At 44.5% G+C, this 19,097-nt stretch overlaps 1 protein-coding gene across 2 annotated transcripts in view; it reads right to left on the bottom strand.

The window, feature by feature from the left end:
* Positions 1-16,234, bottom strand: part of ash1l (ash1 (absent, small, or homeotic)-like (Drosophila)) — a 42,570-nt gene extending 26,336 nt beyond the window's left edge. The window contains exons 1-5 of one of the 2 annotated variants that reach the window (XM_007230573.4): positions 16,068-16,234; positions 14,285-14,389; positions 8,683-9,456; positions 3,624-7,980; positions 364-1,087 (exon numbers count right to left, since the gene is read on the bottom strand). In XM_007230573.4, the coding sequence (XP_007230635.3) occupies positions 364-1,087; positions 3,624-7,980; positions 8,683-9,255 (5,654 nt within the window). In that variant the 5' untranslated portion in view covers positions 9,256-9,456; positions 14,285-14,389; positions 16,068-16,234. The remainder of the gene's footprint in view (positions 1-363; positions 1,088-3,623; positions 7,981-8,682; positions 9,457-14,284; positions 14,390-16,067) is intronic. The other variant, XM_022683010.2, reaches the window with a different exon arrangement.
* Positions 16,235-19,097: the final 2,863 nt, after the last annotated feature.

Here is a 19,097-nt window from a genome sequence, read left to right as displayed (position 1 = left end):
TACATCTACAATCAGAGAGCTCTTATAGTTCTACGAGCTAGAATTCCTTGTGATTTCTGCAACATTTTAAATATAATAGGCTGCCTTCCAGAGTCTGAGTGTTTTAAGTCATTCTGTCCCTAAGACAAGTGCTAACTCTGTGGCTGTTATTACTGTATTTATTTTTTTGTCTACTGTCACCTTCTCGTGTTCTTCTCAAGTGTTACCGAAAAAACTGACCTTTAGTTTACACTTTGTGAAAGGACTTTACAGTAACTAAACACTAAAAGCAGAAAAGTATACTTTCTGATGGCCTTTTTTAAACAGTCCTCCAGTGTGGCACGCATTAGTACTCAACCCTAAAATAAATAAATAGTTACAAACCTCTGGAAACACTGCTCTTGCGTCAGCCATCCCGTCCCACCTGTCGGTCGTGCTCTTGCAGCTACCACCTCTTCCTCTCTGGTCTCAGGCCCTCTTGTCTCCTCTTCCTCATCTTCCTCCTCCCTATCGTCTTCAACCTCTTCCTCATCCTCTTCGTTTTCATCTCTTTCTCTCTCCCACTGCTTCCTCTTCCGGCTCTTTCGTTTTTGACCCTGTACAACAGACTCGATGGCATCAATGACCGTGTCTCCTTCCCAGCTCGCTCTGTGCTTTGCGAGAGAAGAGTGGTTCTCTAGTTCAGGGACTGAAGGCGGGGGAGATGGTGGAGGAGAAGGTAGCGGGTGTTTGCGGGGCCGCCCCGGACCCCTTTTCTTCACCACGTTGTTGCCGGTGCGTGCCTGTCGCTGCAGCTTCTTGGCACGCAGTATCTTGTTGACATGATGCAGGTTGTTCTTGTGAGGAGGCGGAGCTGAGCGGTGGGAGAGGTGTGAGGGGGAAGAGTCAAGGCAGCATGCAGGTTGGGAGGGGCGTGTAGATGGACTCGTTTGACGGCTGGAGGGGCGGGGTGCCATGCCACCGCCAGGCTGTTCCAGGCTGAGGTGGGGGAGACATGAGAGGGCGTGGGAGAGGGGCAGGGCAGGGTGGTGATGGTGACGATGGAGAGGAGCCTCTGAACACTCAGGCATACCTGAATGGCCCCCACGTGTCTGAGCACTACAGTTTCCTGCAAGACAACAACAAGAGATAAAACCCCTATGTTCTTCTGGTCATTCGAAAGCACTGTTAAAACATGCCAAAACAACCATACAGGTCACACCATGCATCAACTTGAAAGCAGAATTAAAAGTGACAAGATAACATCTTGTGATGTGCACAAGTACTGGAGTGCTCTGGTAAATATTTGAGGGGCCAGTATACTGGCCGAAGTTACTTGAAGGCAGGGACGGAAAAATAAAAAAGGCATCTACTCCACACTATGCAGCATTCACATTCTAGAAGGGGTGTGGTGTACTAAAAATGTCTTATAACATCAAATACAATTACACTCCATTGTGAAGGCATCTATGGGCACCATACAACATTTAATTCAATGGTGGGGCACTTTATCATTTTTTCACCTGTAGAAGAACCCTATACAATGCCATATCTCACCGTATCTCATAGGCAAAGCCACTAAAGCTGGACATAGACGGCTGTGAGATGTTCCTGGCTAGTCAAGCTAACCAAGACTTCACCCTCTTAGACACGTGTTTATCATCAGTACTCAGGTTAGTTAGATAAAAACAGCTGTACTGAGCTGGCTGATAATTTGTGGATCTGTATTAGTGGCTAGCTTAGAAAGTGAGCTTCATAACTATCACCACAGAAGAAATCACTAATTTCTGCATTTTGTATATCCGGTAGCACTACTGTTCTTGGCTAAATGTTTAGAAATGTTCTGTGGTGATCATACTAGTTAAGTGAGGTCCTTTTGGTTAGCTGTGCTAAAGATAGTTTAATTGCCTTGATGGTTTGAATGATGGTTTAACATTTATTGCATTACTGAGACTGCAGTTTGTGCAGTGTTTACTTAGACTTTACACAAACAGAACTTTGTTTTGTTCAATTTATGTATTTTTTCATGTTAAATATATAACCCAGAATGGTATTGTAGCCATTAAATCCTTGCCCGCAGTAATACCATACACCAGGGTAAATGTTTTGGCATGATATGACAGTATGAAAAAAGTGGATACAGCCCAACATTAACTCTAGCTGATGCTTACTATTCTAGATAATTGTTTTTGTACAGTTGCAGTGTTTAACTGCTAGATGTAACCACAGAGCTGTCTACAGTACTGGCTCAGCTCTGCATCATAAGTGTGGCATAGTTATTTACTCTCATATTGGTAGAATGTGTAAAACCAACACACTTTGTAAAGGAAGCAAAGTATGGACAACACTATCAAGGGTCCATCCTTTAGTCATACAGTGAGCATAAAAATGCATCAGAGCCAACAAACACCACTAAGCAAACTGTGTAGAGACTGCATTTAACCAAAATACAACAACAAAAGCACAGCAGCAACAGTTGGAAGGCAAAAGAAACCACATAATGAAGCTACTGGGTTCTGAATGAGAATTCACGCATGTTATCTTGCAGCTGGGGCTGGGAGATCCATAGTGTTTTTAATGATTCCATAAAACATTACAGAAGCTCTGCATGATGATGCATTACCAAAGTTTGCTTGGAAAGGTGAATGTCCCCTTAACAGGAATCAGCGATCAACCAATTGCACTAAAACAAGGTCAAAGAACAGTATTGGGCAGAAAACATTGAACATGCCATCCCTATTTAAATTAGATGGATTTACTGACTCTATCTTTAACAAACCACATTAATGACATTTATTTTCTTCTTTTTGACTGGCTACATACTACACTACATTCTGTCTTAAAAGGGGCATACTTTCGCACATGGATGCCTGTATACACACACGTACACACTCCATCTCAGTCAGCATGAAAAACCTGTATCGTTACCTAAAACTCTACATATTACCTAGTTCAGCATTACTGAGCAGGTGCAGTGAGTGCGCACACACACACACACATCATCTCTGTTTCAGTGAAAATGTAATCTCTGCTCTAACTGAAATATTGTATGTCTCTACATTACAGTGTTAAAGCAAACAAAAAAGTCCAATGCTTTTAAAAGAGCTCTGGAGTGCACTGCCGATATTGCTGCAAAGCCATTACTCTTCCCTCTTGTTGCTATTTAAAGCAAGCTGCTGCATTCATGCTGTGGGAGGCATTTCATGTTGTTGGGGTTTTGGGTGAAAGCAAACTGCAGAGAGTTGATCAGAGAGATGGCACACTAAACTCTTGGATATTCTTGTGTAAAATCAATTCGGCTTGGTATTCAGTAACAGATCAAAAATCAATGTATCAAGTGAACAAGTGAAGCAAAAAATGCCGTCATCCAATCAAATTATAGCTAAGAATTCTAGAGGACATTGAAGAAACAGCTATATTTGGTATGTGACTACACTCCTGCAATACTGCATTAATTCTGTAACCTTCACAATGTCAGACTGAATGTGGGTCACCTCACAAGACTCAAGGACTGATTTGCATTTTGTTACTTGATGCTTTAAAACTGCACAGCAAATTATATCGTGCAATTTTCTATGTAATTTTACACATCTTATTTAATGGCAATTAATGTTCTTAGTAAACAAGATGTTCAACATTAACACTGATTTACTAAACTCACTCACCAGACTCTCTCCTCTCAGCAGACGTGGAACGATCCTTCCTCAGAGATTTATCCAATCGTATCAGACCGGAGCCTTCAGAGCTCCCACCTTTCCTGCCCCGATTACCCTTAAGAGAGTTCCGAGTAAGAGCAGACGCAAACAGGTTTGTGTGGTGGGATCCTGAATCCTCTTCTTCGTTAGCTGAAGTAGGATCTTCCTCCTCACTATCTGAGCACCCTATTGAGTCTTGCACATGTCCATCAGAGAACGCACCCTGGTTGAGAACCTGGTTACGTGAGAGCTTGGAGTAATCAACATCAGAGCTGCCAATCCTGAACCAGGAGTCTGCAGGGTGATGTCCCCTACTCCCTCGTCCCAAAGATAGCCGTGAAGGGCCTAGACAAGACACAGAGGCTTCTTTGCGTTTGTATCTTTCCGCTGAGGATGACGATGAAGACGAGGGGGAGTTGCCAGAGGTGGCAGCTGCCTGTTTGTTAGCGCTGGAGTCAGCCGAGCCATCCCGACCATATCCACAACGCTGAAGAGATTCTAGGCTCCCTCCTCTTCTCCCTCGCTCACCTCGTCCTGTCCCCAAGCTCTCACCTCCACTTCTCCCTCCTCCACCTCCTCCACCTCCTGTACCTGCACCATCATCACCCTCTTCCTCTCCACAACGGTCACGATGCTTATGCCTGTGCTTGTGCTTGTGATGCCAGCCGAATGACAATTCAGAGGACATAGCAGGATAAAGCACTGGTGAACGACCCCCACCAATATACTCCTGTCTTAGCAGCTTATGCTTCTTTTTGTGGAACTTGGAAGGGTTAAGAAGCAGGTGAGATGGGTGATGATGATGAACATATGAAGGAGGAGGAGGAAAGGAAGGCGAATGATGTCCATGATGCGACTGGCTCGAATGTGGAGCCTGATGATGGGGGTGAGGGTATAGTGCACTGGCTGGGGGATAACCCCGGTAATAGCCAAGTCCAAGAGGGGCAGAGGAATATGGAACACCATAAGATGGGTGATAGAACCCTCCGCTAGAGAGGGGGAACCCAAGCCCAGGAACAAAAGGCACCTCTGACATTGACTCCCGTAGCTTTGGGGGCCTTCCACGTTTTTTCTTGAGATCAGGCTTACGAACATAGTGCAGAGAATCACATGGGTAGGCTGGGTGGGGGGAATAGTAACCACTAAAGTTGATCCGGAAGATAGTGGGTAAAAGGTCTCTATGCAAATAATGATGAGGTGGGGGGTTGGTTCCACTTCCAATGCTACTGCCTGCTCTGGCACTAGCCAAGCCAGCCCCACGGTTTACGCCAGCTGGACCGGCTCCCAGACCCAAGCTACTGCCCAAACGAAGGGCGGGTGTGCGGTGGGAAATTCGTATTTCACTAAGCTGCACACAAATCTCATCCAGCTCAGCCAGGAAGTCAGGATCCTGTCTCCGTGAACGCAGCTGCAGGTACTTCTTCTTGCGTTTGCGTTTTTGCCTTTTCAGCTTGTCATAACCTGGGCAGCCATGTCCACGTCGTTTGCATTTATGCTTGTGCTTCTCTTTGTGGCCAACTAGTGCTGAGGGAGGAGCCACTGGGTGTGTTCGCCGCGGGTCAGGTGATGACCTTGTTCCAAGTGGTGATGGTGTGGGTGAGGGGCGATCAAGAAGCCCTGATGACGAATGCCTCCTACTGGCTCTGGGGTTAAGTCCTACACCAGCACCTACTGATGACCCCATTAAGCCAGGTATTAGTAGTCCACTAGTCAAACCCTGTGGAACCCCAACTCCAGTTAAGCCACTGGCACTCCCACCTTTCTCGCCACGATCTGATGTGCTGTTGTTATCTGTTCCAATGCCACTGTCACTAGGCACAGTTTCCTCACTGTGTGACTCACTAACAGGTGAAGGTGTAGCTTCCTTCAATTCACTAAGGGGAGCAGGGGATGTGGGCAATAGCGGCCTGGGAGGCGAGAGCTTATGATAATGGTAGTGCTGCCGGTAGTGGTGGTGATGATGGTGATGGCCTCTGCAAGAAGGCTTCTTTTGTGAGGAGTGTGCAGATGTGGTTCCTCCAAGTGTACGAGGAGAGGGTGCTGAAAACGTTGGTGGGGTAAAAGAAAATGGGTGGTGGTTTTGATGGGAGTGGCTGCAGTGTGGATGGGTCATGAAATGCACTGAACCTGGTTCAACAAAGCTAGCATCACTAATGGGGCTTTGGCCACCACTGGACTGGGAAAGCGATGGGGAGGGGAAAATATCAGAAGGAGGCACCTGATGCTGCTGGTTTTGTGAACCTTGAGATGCCTGATGAGAGTGATGAGGGGAGGAGGTGTTTGGGGACAAGAAAGGTTCAGGTGGTGGCGTAGGAGCACCTGGTAATGGGTTGCTTGGCATTTTTGGTTTACGGCCCCTCCTTTTACCCATGTATATTGTCCCCTTTTTGCTTACATTGATCTGAGGTCCCAGTTTTCCACCAAAGGTTGCAGCAAGTGATGAGAGAGACTGTGTTGTAGTAGTTGCAGTTCCTGAGGGAACTGTGCTTTTAGGAACTTCTGGATCAGGTCCCGAGCCTGGTCCTAAAAGGATCTGACTAAGGAACCGCTTCCGCTTAACTGTCTTCATCTTGTTTATCTTGCCAATAATTGTCTTCATTATAAGCTGCCCATTGCCCTTGTTGCGAAAGCCCTTGTCACCTGATTCAGCATCCCCTGACTCTGGAGCTAGTGTTGGTGGCTGGGTCTCCTGTGGTAGAGTTGGTGGCAAGCGCTTCGGTCTCCCTCGTTTCCTTGGCATGGGTTTAGGAGGGTTCAGATCCACCTCTGGGTGCAAGACAGGGGGATCCTGTTCCTCTTTGGACTTAAGCATGGAGTAGACTTTTGAGGGGGCTGCCTTGAGAGGTGGTCGACCACGTGCAGGTGCATCAAGCCTTGGCATTTTGGACTTAGGGCGGCCCCTTTTCTTGGGTTGAGATTCAAAGAGTTGGGAGACAACAGATGGTACACGATTAGCATTGGGCGGCCTTCCCACAGGCCGTCGCATTGTTTGTAAAGAAGTAAAATCTGAATCCAGTGGTGTGGTGGGTTTAGACTGACAAGAAACTGTGTCTTGCAACGGCCTGTGTGCACGACTGACCGCCTTCGTCCAGCGAGGCCTACGACCTCTGCGTTTTTTCAGGGGCTTTGAGTCCTGTTCTGCTGGTGAGGCAGGAGATCCAGGAGATGCAGGATCATCACAAAGTGCTGCTGGGCTGCTGCTGCTGCTGCTTATACTGGAAGTGTTAGAATGAGACGCAGTTTGGTGTTTGGTGGATTCAATAGGGCTTGATTCTCCAGCAGTACGACTTTCCTGAGCAGGACTTCGCTTGGCTGGACTTGAGCTCTTTCCCCGATCACCTCGAGGTACGGACACAGGCAGCTTCTCTTTAGTGTCTTGTTTCCCTGATACTGTTGCTGAAGGACTTTTGCTTAAGTCTCTAGGATTATCAGTGTCTTTGTCCCATTCTTTCTCTCTCTCCATGTTCTCTTCTGTTTGTGAGGGGCTCGCTCTAATTCGAGAGCCAGTTGAGGCAGGTGTTCCCTGGTGGCTGCTCCCACTCCCTAACCTCTCTAAAGAGGATGTGGAGGTGGAGAGAGTAGGTGTGGAGGAATAAGAAGGGCAGTGCCCAAGACGAGACTGTGATTTCAATACACTGCTGTTATTGTTGTCGTTGCTATCATTTGTAATGTTTGTAAAGCGGCTGTTACCATATGATACAGCTGGAACAGAGGTGGGACTGTTGCTACCTATAATCCCCTTTGAAAGTCCATCAGCATCCTCTTTTCTTGGTATGCTTGATAGCTTCTCCAGGATACTGTCTTTGTTTCTAGAACCATACGGGCGGCCTGGAGGCCGAGAAACAGGGGGAGGAGGAGCAAGGTGAACTGCTCTGGAATAAGTGTTCCTATTTCTCTCAGGTCGCTGCAAATTGGTAACCAAGGGAGGAGAACTACTATTTAATGATGCTGGGGACACTTTGCGGGGTTTAGGCTTAGGACACTTTGTAGGTGGGCAGGTGGCTATGAGCTGCGCAAGTTTTTCTGTGACTGTAGGTGCTCCCCAGCTTTGAACTCCTCTCTCTTGTTCCTTCTGATTATCGGTGTATGAGTACTCAGGGCTCTTTGAAACTCCATCCATCTTGGTGTCTTGTGTGGTTGATGAAGTGGGGGAAGGAGCCGGTGGAGAAGGGGCTGAAGGGTTAGACTGGGACACTAGGCCCTTCTTTCCAGAGGAGTGTGATTTGCTGTCTGCTAAAGAACCGTGCAAATTAAGGGGTCTCTCTGAAGGTGCAATACTTTTCACATCTGCCTTTCCTTCTGATTTGCAGGCCAGCTTTGGAGGACCCTAGTGAAAAAAAAACATAATTGAACAATCAGAAAGTAACATGTGGAGCAGCATATTTACAGTGTCTTATTGCATGACAGTTGTACACTAACAATCAACTTACAAGACTAAACTGATAACTAAAAGGAAGCCAATTTTTTTTTACCATTTAAAAGCTCTGTTCAATAAGGTAATTTGCTGCCAACTAGTCACTGTGCTTTTTCCCCTGGATTGATGAAACCTTATATACATGTCAGGTACAGAGAGGAAACAATGGGAATGCTACTGAGGGAAAAAAAGAGTTTGTATTATGGAGAGAAAAGGTAAGCAGGGAAAAAAGTATGCATCCCTAATAAAGAAAATGTAAACTCAAAACAGGGCTAGAGAGAAAAACAGAGGATACAAAAGGTACATTTAAAAGTGTGCAGAGATATGATTTAGCTGAAATCTATTAAGTTTTGTCAAATAATATAACTAAAATAAATAAATAAACAAATAAATAAAACTCAGTGTATATTAGCCTGGAAAATTGGAGAGTTCAGCATCTGCCCTCCAAAAATGGGGTGTCTGTAAATCCAAGTCTGTAGCAGGAAGGGTTTTGCATAACTCCTTCCAGTCTCTTTATTTTACATTTCCTTAGAGGACTAATAAAAAACAGCTCTACTACCCCTTTCCCTCTAGGACCAAAATCCCACTCCAGGATGACGCAGTAAGTCTACTTACTCGTTTAGCTGATGCACTCCCATTCACAGGAGGGGAAGTGCTGGTGGAAGTGGGAGGAGGAAGAGAAGATGCGAAGGCAGTAGCAGCAGGAACACCTGAGGACTGTGGCGCTCCTTGGTTAACGGTGGGGCCCTTTTCTGCTTCTTTAACATGGGTTGGACTAGGAGTGTTGCCACTACCATCATTTGATCCTCCCCGACGATTTCCACGCCCCCCTCCTCGGGTCCCGTGTCGAACAGTTGCTCGAAAAGCTGGTCGGCATACATAGTTCTCTAGGATTTTAGGGGGTTTCTTCATTCGTTTAGCCTGCAGGCCTATCTTAAGCTTGACATTGCCCTCTGAATAGCTGGTTTCCTTGACAGAGAACTGTGGAGACTGTTGCTGCGGGTCACCAGGGCCATTCTCAGGGTTGCAAAGGTTGGCTGGCACCCCCTCCCTGTCCTTCTCTCGCTTTCTCTTGTCCTCCTCATCCTCTTTCTGGCCACCTACTCCCTCCTTCTCACGCTCCACCGGCAGAGCATTTGCAGGGAGAGGGGGTGGCGTGGTGGGCCCCCCCTGTGTCCTCTGATCCATTGGCAAGGAGGGTTGAGCGAGACAGGATGTGTGCAGAAGTTGTACAGTTTTCAGAAGTAGGGGGTTCACAAGTCCAGTAGGAGGAGGGAAAGGGGTAGAGGGGAAGGGGAAGGGGGTATAGTAACACTTGAGAAGAAATACTTGGGTTGGTTTGCTGAAACGTCGCCCTTTCCTCACTGCCTATCCTTCTTCACCTTTAATCTGTGGAAATAAAAACAGAGTAGGGACTTGAGACAATTAAACTGGACAACCTTAAAGAAGTTCACAAATTCAGAAACTAACATTGCTTGCTCAAATAAGCAAATGTATCCAAAATGTCCAATCCATCCAGGAACACATAAGACATTTATTCTTAAGCATAGACAAACGATCAGTTTAGACTTTCCTAGACATTAGACTTTTTTCTTAAAAACACATTACAAACATTATGTTTGGTAAGCAAAACCTATGAACCAACAATGTACTTAAGAATTTTATATTTTACTCCTAATCAGGACTTAATGTGGGTATAAAATCTGATAATGGAACAATTATCAAATTACTGAAGTAATGAAAACAACAAGTCATCCAACTTTATTCAAACATTTTTTTAAATCCTATGCTATGCCTAGTTCACACTAAATTGTTTTCAAATCTTAAACTGGTTATACAGACAGCTGACAAAGCTTCAGTAGGTAGTCAAATTAGTGTCTCGCAGGTTTAATATCTGAACCTGTTGGGGACTCAATATCCATAGTGTAAAAACTGTTGCGGTTGTTGTGGAAGTCAGTGCAGCCAATGAGAGTACAAGCCAGGCTCAGGAAAAAGCTAAGAGAGGAGTTATACACATGTGTCAACTGCCAATCCATTTTCTCATCCATAGTACTTAATTTTCTTTTGTGTGCTTTTGCATAATAAGCATATTTGTATTGTAACTTGTATTGCTTCTTACAGTTAACCATTTGGGTCTTGAACATATGTAGAATCAGTTCTTGGTTGCGTTTTCATAACAAAACTTGCTTTTAAAACTTTCCTCCTGTTTTTTTGTGAGCCTGCGTAACTGATCCGATATTTGATCACGAGACAAGTTATGTAGTACAAAAATTACAACAACCTGACAACTCTGAAAATGTTGTGTGAACCTGGCATAAGCAGCACAACTATAACCTGCTATAAACAGGGCTGATTGTTAGTCACAACTTCCAGAAACTAAAAAAGGTGCCACTCAGGACCTAACATCAACTATAACTGTGACCTCAAAAGGGATGCAGGAATAAGCACAGTTTTGAGAGTCAGCAAACAAGGATCTCATTGCAGTTGTACAGTGGAAAAAATCAGTTTGAAGCATTTGCTTAATTTGTTTTATCATGCTCTTAAAAAGGCTTTTATATAGTCTGTCTTTTAGCAAGTTCTTGCGGCCTGGATGCTCATCATAATTTGTAGAGTTTGGTGAAATATTAAGACATACTTTAACAACTGCTGACCAGAACTAACTGATGCCCAAACTGTCCTTGCCTCTCAAAATGCTCTCAAACAAACAGTAGATTAGTCTTCACTTGTTTGTAGCTTTTTACATTTTTATGCATCATTCAGTGTTTATCTAAAGTCTTGACAGCTCATTAGCCTGGTTTCAGTGTCGCTAGATAGACTATCCTAGTAATGGGGACAAGCCAGGCAATACAAATTTGTGTTTTGATAAAAGGCATAAATGAGGACAACTGCATAATTGTGCTATGCTTTCAAACAATTCTGAGGACTGACCTTTAAGAGAATGCCAATGACCAATTATTCACAGACAAAATCTAATCATAATATTTAGTACACTTTCAACAGCTTTTTTGACTGGCCAAAAAATAAACAGTATCCAGGGAAGATTGTGTGCCGGCACAAAACACCAGACCTTTTTTTGCAGACTCGCCAGTCTCACCAATGTTAGTAAATAAGAATTTTGGTTAGTTTTGAGTGGGTGGACAACACAAATCCCTAATTTCATGTTATTCTGATGTATTCAGTATTTATTTTAAATGTACGTGTATATAGTTATCAGTTACAGCCCTATTACTCATCCCAAATGCCAGTTTGGCAAATCTGATTTGGTTTGGCTTATAACTACGACTCGAATTACTAAGTTTAGCTTAGCTTTATTCTCTCTCCAGCTCTAGAGTGATTTAGCACAGGGCTTGCCTAGAGCAGGTGCTTACTGTAGATGAAGTCACTGAGAGGAAAGTCGGAGCTGTGACCTAAGCACATACGGCCCTCTGGGAGTCAGAGTATCTGGCTGCCTTCTCCAGCCCTCCAAGACAGCCAATCAAAAGGAGGGAGCAGGAGAGAGCGAGAGAGAGAGAGAGAGAGAGAAAGAAAGGCAGAACAAGAGAGAGGAGGCATGCAGACAGTTTCTTCATGCCCCACTGAGACCAAAAGCTTATCGGCAGTGCAAAGAGTCTATTAAGAGTGCTTGGATCATCTAAATCGTATGCTTGTGAGCGTGGCTGTTTACTGATCCGGGCAGGATGAATGCTCCATGTGAAATCTGATGGAAAAACGTATTTTATTAGTGACTGCATTCGGTGCAGGGAAATTGCTTTCTGCAGGATTGCTGCCACTGTAAACTATGGACCAGAACTTGGAGTATTGCCGGACTTTCCCCACACCCACGTTTCTCTGTTTACTACGATTATTCATTTCATATCTCTAAAGTCCAACCCCCTTTTCTCTGAATGATCCCCTCCCGCCTATTTTACATACCTCCTTCCACAATCACATCATCGTTCTTTCCCCTTCACTACAACACCCCCACAATACTGCCTTCCTTTCCTTCTTCTTTTCCTTTTCCACACACACCAATCTCAGTCTCTTACTCACTTGGAAAGCGCACAGTCCAGCGGTCAAACCAGAGTCGCTGTGTTCCTACTAATCGAAAACAGATTTTCTCAAGGGCTCCCTCCCTCCTTCGCTTTTCCCTGTCTGTCCCTCCCTCAGTGACAATCACTCCACTATTTCCTAAGTGTTCTAAGTCTTACAAAACGTACTTGATTGTGTTAATTCACATTTTTACACTCACAAACTTTATGTTCAAGGAGAAAAAGCTTAGGTAAAACCGCAAACCACTTATCAACAAATGAAGACTAGGAATATAGGACTTCTACTTTCTAATACTGTTTTAAAACAGATTCCAGAGCTTCCAAACATAAAGTCTGAAACTGATTTAGTTATTTTATTCACTGTATTAAAGACTAGAACATCAAAAGGCCACCAATTATTTTTTTATTTTTTTCCATTTCATTGTAGCACTGCCCTGGTCCCTCATTTCCTTGCAACTACTGTGAGCTGGCCTTGCTGTGACATCCTGAGTAAAGGTATAAAGCACTGCTTTAATTTTAGTCTCTCACCAACCACAGACCACATTCAATTGATTCCACTGCAAACGCTGCACTGAGTACTGAGGTTTAAAGCAAAACATGCTGCTGGGTTGAGACACACAGGAGGAGTCACAGATCCAGGAATTCATCAACATACTGTGAGACTGGAGGTGACCAGATGGCACTGGGAAAATGATGGAAGAAAAAACAGCTAAGGAATATGCTGCAGAAGAGATACGCTCAACAACTTTGTGCCACTTTTTTCTCCAACTACCTCCCTGGTTTTTTTTAGCATTTATGCATAACGATTACTTGTTTTTTTTGTTGTTGTTGCTATGTGGGAAATCTTAACGTTTCTTTCCTAGGTTGCTTGCTGAAAAGCAACCAAAAATAAGGGACGGAAGTTGGCGGCATCATTATCATTCATCATTCCCGTTACACTGTGCTCATGTCCGCAAGGTGCAAAGCTTTTGCCGGTTAAGTGAACCCCATTAAAGCGAACAATGTACAGCCTACTACTGCAGGACAGAGCTGACGCAAGCATTTTCTGCAATATATTCCAAAGGTGAGGCAGCTCTTTTAAATAATAATGAGATGGTCAGCAATCTGTTTGAGACTAGGCTCTCCTCACATTGGTCTTTATCTGCTTAAGGAATGGATAGGAGAGGAGGCACAGACACTGGTGTAGACTGTGGGAACTCCTCCTTTCTTGGCAGCAAATAACCTCTCCATGGGTCAGAGGTCAGGGGTTGCTCAGAGGTTTCCAGACAGATTCTCCCTTATCAGCTGCTGAGTGGTCAGTCAGTAAAAGAAGCTCTCCTCTAACATGCAGACCAGCCACAGGGTTCCTAGCAAGTGTGCACGTTCAGTGACCCATTATAATTGAGGTTCCTTCAGGATGAATTGTTCTTCATTTACTGAAGCACCAAAACCACTGACAGGTGAACAATCAGATCATTGTTTAACACTTTGCAATTTCCCTTTCAACTTCCTTGCTTGTCAATAAGAAACGGTGGTAAATGAGTGATAAATAAACCAGTTAAACCACTGTGTAAACACACTAGGCGTGAAATTATGAGCCTTGTAGCACTTCACCGCAGTTACTTGGGGATTGCAGAAGTAAGTTTAAAACATAGTGAGTATAGAAGCATCTAACCTAACTCTGAAGTGTGGCTAACACACTTACTTTCTCACTTTCTTTCTTTCTTTCTCTCTCTCTCTCTCACACACACACACTACAAAACAAGGCATCTGTCCCCAGAGAACTTTTAGTACGGCTCATATTCTCTGTTGTTAACTCAAGAGAGCTGCCTGTCTGAATTCCAGCACAGGCTGCTTGTAACAAATGACTAATAAAAATCTTGGATCTCGAATGCAGACTTCCAGAATGAAAACACAGCAAGCTGGGCATTTTGGCTACACGTTTTTCTCCCGCTGCAGTTCTAATGAGACTGGCTACATCATGACTTCCATCGTTAGTTTTGGCAAGAGCCTGGGAAGTCGTAAAAGCACTACCAACACACAAACATGTGGATCCTAAGATGCTAAAACTGTGATTTGAATGGAGACTCATTGAAATCTCGCATTAGACACACACTGACACTGCTATTTCACTCACAGCCGTGTGGACCACCAATGTAACTGTATGGCAGAAGATAACTGGGTAGCTAAGCTAAAGAAAAACAACTCACCGTGATTTTAGCGCTTTCTAAACCAGCGATCACATCGTTCAGATCCACTCAAAATCCACTCTGCGTGCGTACCAACATGGTTCCCTTGGGAAAGTGATGTTGAAACTGTTGAAGTCCCGAGAAGGAAAAAGGAAAAAAAGGTCAAAAATGTGGAAGAAAACAAACACAGGCAGCCAAGTAGGATACAGACAGACGTCTTCACAAATCTTGCAAACGTCTCCAACTACCTAACGCAGCTTATTCCTCTTCATTTATCATCCTTGCTGAACTAGATAACAGCTCGCCTCGATCACCAACATCCAGGATCATCGGAACAGCGTGATCCAGCCTGAGAGAGCTTTAGAGGGACATGAACCCTAGCTAGGTTAACTGGATGCTCACGGTCAGGGTGTCTGCATATGTGGAGAATTAGCTAACCTAAATTTCAGACGTTTAATACCACGTTAATAATAATTGAGGACCACTTTCGCAATAAAAACAAAAATGAAACTATTCTGAGAAAGGGACCCAGCCTAATAGTGGGGTTATCTAACCGGTTTTTGAATTGAATGTACAATTCCCTACAACCCCCGCTTAGCTACAGTAACGTTCACCTACCCAACTACCGTTTTAATTCAGCCTGCAGTTAGGTTAGGTAGGTTAAATCTGTAAACAATCTTACATGTAAAATTCGGGAAATAACAGAACTGTAACCTAGGTTATTTAATGTCAGACATTTTAAGACCGTTGGGGGATATATATATAAGACATTTTAAAACAAACGAGATTGTATTAAACCTTCTATGACCATCCAAAACATATATTCAACGTTAGTTAACGCTAGATGTTAACGTCAACTGCCACCAACGAAATGACGGCAAGTGAAAGGTAACGTTAGCTAGCTAACGCTAGATATCAGCACCAAACATAGCTAGCTAGGTTAGTTGATCAAATGCTTCGTTTGATTAGCTAAACATTTGTGTTGTTGTGGACACAGCTAACCCAAAGCCATTCATTATACGAGTAGACAACGTTTTCGTTGTTTCTATGTTTTGCAAGGAGGACGAATAACATTAGCTTATCCCGCGTTAGCAGCTTATTACTTTACTGTAACGTTACCATAGCTAGATTATATCTGTTATAACTCTCTAATCTAGCTGCGTTAAGGGTTCAGGCTTCGCTCTGTGATGGTAGGTTAGGGTGGCTGTCCAGCAACGTGGCTGTAAAAGCAGTGAATGCGATAAAGCACATGTTCCACAACATCACGACCAATTATAAAAATAGCAGAATAAACTCAAAGTGGAGCCTATTAAGCAGAAACACTGATTAGAAACTGGGCTGAGGTGTCTGTCCTGTCAGTGGCACATTACTGACTGGCACGGAGAGCTCGCTAGCTAGCGTTAGCTAGCGGGCTATATCTGCGAGCGTTCCGCACGTAGCGTTACTCTACATTGCTAACAGCTAGCTCACGTTAAACGAGGCGCCCGCTGTGGTGCAACTCGGTTAGCTCAGCTAACGCTAGCTAACCTAGGTTACCCGAAGTGTTCCTGCGCACCCGGGACAAAAACAAAACAGAGCAATAACAACACCCCGGCGTCTCCCGGAGCACAAACACAATAAAGCGCAGTGACAAGAGAGGGAGCTGTTTGGAAAAAGCTCCGCACAGGTTATTAAAAAACACCAACTGTCAACAAAATGGCGGCTGCGTTGAATCAACAGAAACCCGAAATGGATCTCTTGCTCTCTCCTTTTCTCTCTCGCTTTCTGCGCCCTCTCCCTCCTGCTCGTCCCGACGGTAGTTTACCCGTGAAAGTTTCCAAAATGTCGCCGTATTCCTTCTGCGGGGACCGCGCTAGTCGAGCTCAGGGCTGTCCGAGCGGGCCTGTGGCGTTAATCGGGCCTCCATGTCTGCTGAGCCCGTATCGTTTCTGTCAGTACAACACGGGCATTCTCCCAGTCAGCGGCGGGAGGGGAGGGAGGCAGACACAGGGAGGAGGGGTAGGGAGTGAGTGAGTGAATGAGGGAGGGATGGTGGATGGAGGGAGGGCGCAATAGCCTATGTATACAGCTATTGGTGTTTCCACTTTCTCCTCGTTTTCCCTTCAGTTGTATAGCTAAAGAACGGACTCTACAAACAAAATGTCCGACTGTTTGTGTTTATTTCGCTGCACAAAGTACAACAGAGGCGCGATGGCCGCCCTGTCCGAGGACGACTGTGGAAGGGGTCGTGTTTTCGTGCGCCCCGTGCCACCGTTGACACTCAGTCAGTGAAAAACAGTCAGTGTAGACTCCCCTGGGAGTCAGTAGCGGAGAACCGGTCTAATAAACAGCCCAATAAGTGCGCGTGTGCGCACAGGCTCGAGGTCGTTGGGGCACAACCGTGAAGGTTTGTGTCAAAGCGCTGTTTTCAGTTGGTGTGTGTTTTTCACGCTCGCGCAGCCCGGAGTTCTCCTATTGGCCGCCGCAGACTGGAGGCGGGGCTGAGCGGAGGGCGGCTGAACACGTTGATCTACGTGGATACGCTGCTGGTTGGACTGCGGGTTTGTTTGGGGTTTGGTGGATGAGCTTCGTGTTTAAAGCCTGCATGTAAAACAGGGGTGTCACTTAACGGCGAGTTTGAAACAGAGATGATTCATTCGTTAATTCATTAATTCACCTTTAAAGGTGTATAATTCGACATTTTAACATAAATATAGCAGCAAACAACTGCTGTCAATGTAAAGATGTGGAGCTCTGTAAATGTGTTCTGAGCAGAGAATGCACCCTCTCTATGTTTGTGTGTGTTGTCAGTTTATGGTGTTCCTAGCCTTAGAAGGTTGCAGTGGGGTAGCCGTGATGCTAACAGCTGGCTTTAGCAAGATTAGGACAATTCTAACAAACATTGCTCTTAAGGCACTTTGACATTGCATGTGGTAGCCGCACCACTGTACGCTGACCTCCATTGGGTTTAATTGTTTCTCCAGGCTAGGAAGGTTTGGAGTGTGCTATGCCCGACATTAGCAACTGGCCTCAGCAAGCTTGGAGCCGTGATGCTAACAGACATAGCAGCTGGGCTCGGCAAGTTTCAAGCGGGTTAGCTGCTATGCCAGCAGCCAACCTTGACATGGTTGGAGCTGTGATGCTAAATTTGCGGTCATGTTGGCAGGCGATAAGTTGTTCACGTTGCCCCACATTTGTTTCTTGTGGGTGTGTTGTGGGTATTGGCCCTGTCATGAGTGGGCATGTAGTGGCATGGCCGGTAATCATGCTTACAAGCTACCTATCAAGCTATCCACTACTTTTTCCAAGCTTTACTTTTATCCAAACTGCCACTATATTTGTAAAAAAGGCATCATATAGAACAAGAAAGGAATAGTCAGCGGCTATAATGCTTTCTTTTGTGTTCAGAAGCACACCACTAAGGAAAAAAGTATGGTAGGAATCAAAGGTTCACAAAGCAGAGGGTGGGGATCTCAGAACCCTGTATCTGTGATTAGTCGGAAGAATTTGTTTGGCCATTTGTTTGTTTGGTGTACTGTGTCGTTTGACAGCATCATACTTTTTGCATAAAGTCAACTATATTTGCTGCACTGTCGCTTGCCTCTAGTTGCAGAATCGCAGCTACAAATTGCACCCCTTCCCCTTAGAAAATGAATGGTTGCTTGTCACTCTGTTGCTATCAGAAGATTGTGGAAATTGTGGCCATGAAGTGATGCACATGTTTAAACAGGCCTAAAGTGTGCTAAGAAAACATTGACCATGACCGCCACACCATGACCTTATCCAGCAGCCTGGACTGTTGACATAATAAAATGCCTTCTGGTGCCTTAACATTGAAATCCACACTGAATTAGTTATTATTGTATGTTTTTTACAACCCAAAATTGGGACAATATGGTACATATAAATAATATGCTTGTACTATTGCTCTTTACCCCATTACTACCCTTTGGGATGTATTAAAAGTCTGTATGCAATTAATTCGAATCCTGTTCATGTAGCTTGCCATCAGCTGCCAAAGACCTGAGGGAGCACGATTGGCCTTGCTCTCTCTGGGTGGGTAGATGGTGCTCTCTCCCCACATCACTCTAAAAAGGGTGATGTCGCTCAGCCCCAGGGGTCTTTGAGCTGATGTATCGGAAATGAATTGCTGCGCTTTCCATCTAAGTGCACTGGCTACTTGGCAACTCTGGATCAGCAGCAAGTTTCCCTTTTTGGCTGGAAAGTACCATATTTAGCCCTTTTTCCCGCCGTCCTCCTGTATTAGTATTTTCCCGTAAATTTCCAGTATTATACATATTATAATAAAAAATAAAAAAACATACTGTGCCTCTCCAAACTGAAATGTCACTAACCTCGTGAGAACTGTCACCCAGGCTGCTGCAAGTGGCAGTTCTCACGAGGTTAGTGCAGACAGGTGGAACAACCCTGGAACGACAATTCAGAGAGATGGATGGATGCAAGGAGAGAGTGGGTATTCCTAAAAACACCATACTATGATGATACATACTCATACATACTATGTACATACATATATATACATACTATGTATAATATCATACATACTCCTTCTGACTGCAGACAATACCATTGACCAAAAAAAAAAAAAAAAATATATATATATATATATATATATATATATATATATATATATATATATACACACACTGAACCTCGGTTGGACTAGTGGGACATCTAGAAGCGGGCGGTGGAACATTTCCCTTCTTTTTACAACAAAATCTTGACAGGTATGATCAGCAGCAGTTCGAAAAGAGGCACTGGCTGACTTCATATGTACCGAAGGAGGCATGTGCTAGTCTTCACCCTCCTGGTGTTGGGGCATCACTAGTGATCG

The sequence above is a fragment of the Astyanax mexicanus genome, chromosome 3 (assembly GCF_023375975.1).
Source record: "Astyanax mexicanus isolate ESR-SI-001 chromosome 3, AstMex3_surface, whole genome shotgun sequence".
Classification (NCBI taxonomy): Eukaryota; Metazoa; Chordata; class Actinopteri; order Characiformes; family Acestrorhamphidae; genus Astyanax; species Astyanax mexicanus.
The sequence above is the reverse complement of the archived record's forward strand: the minus strand, read 5'-3'. Positions and strand labels throughout refer to the sequence as shown.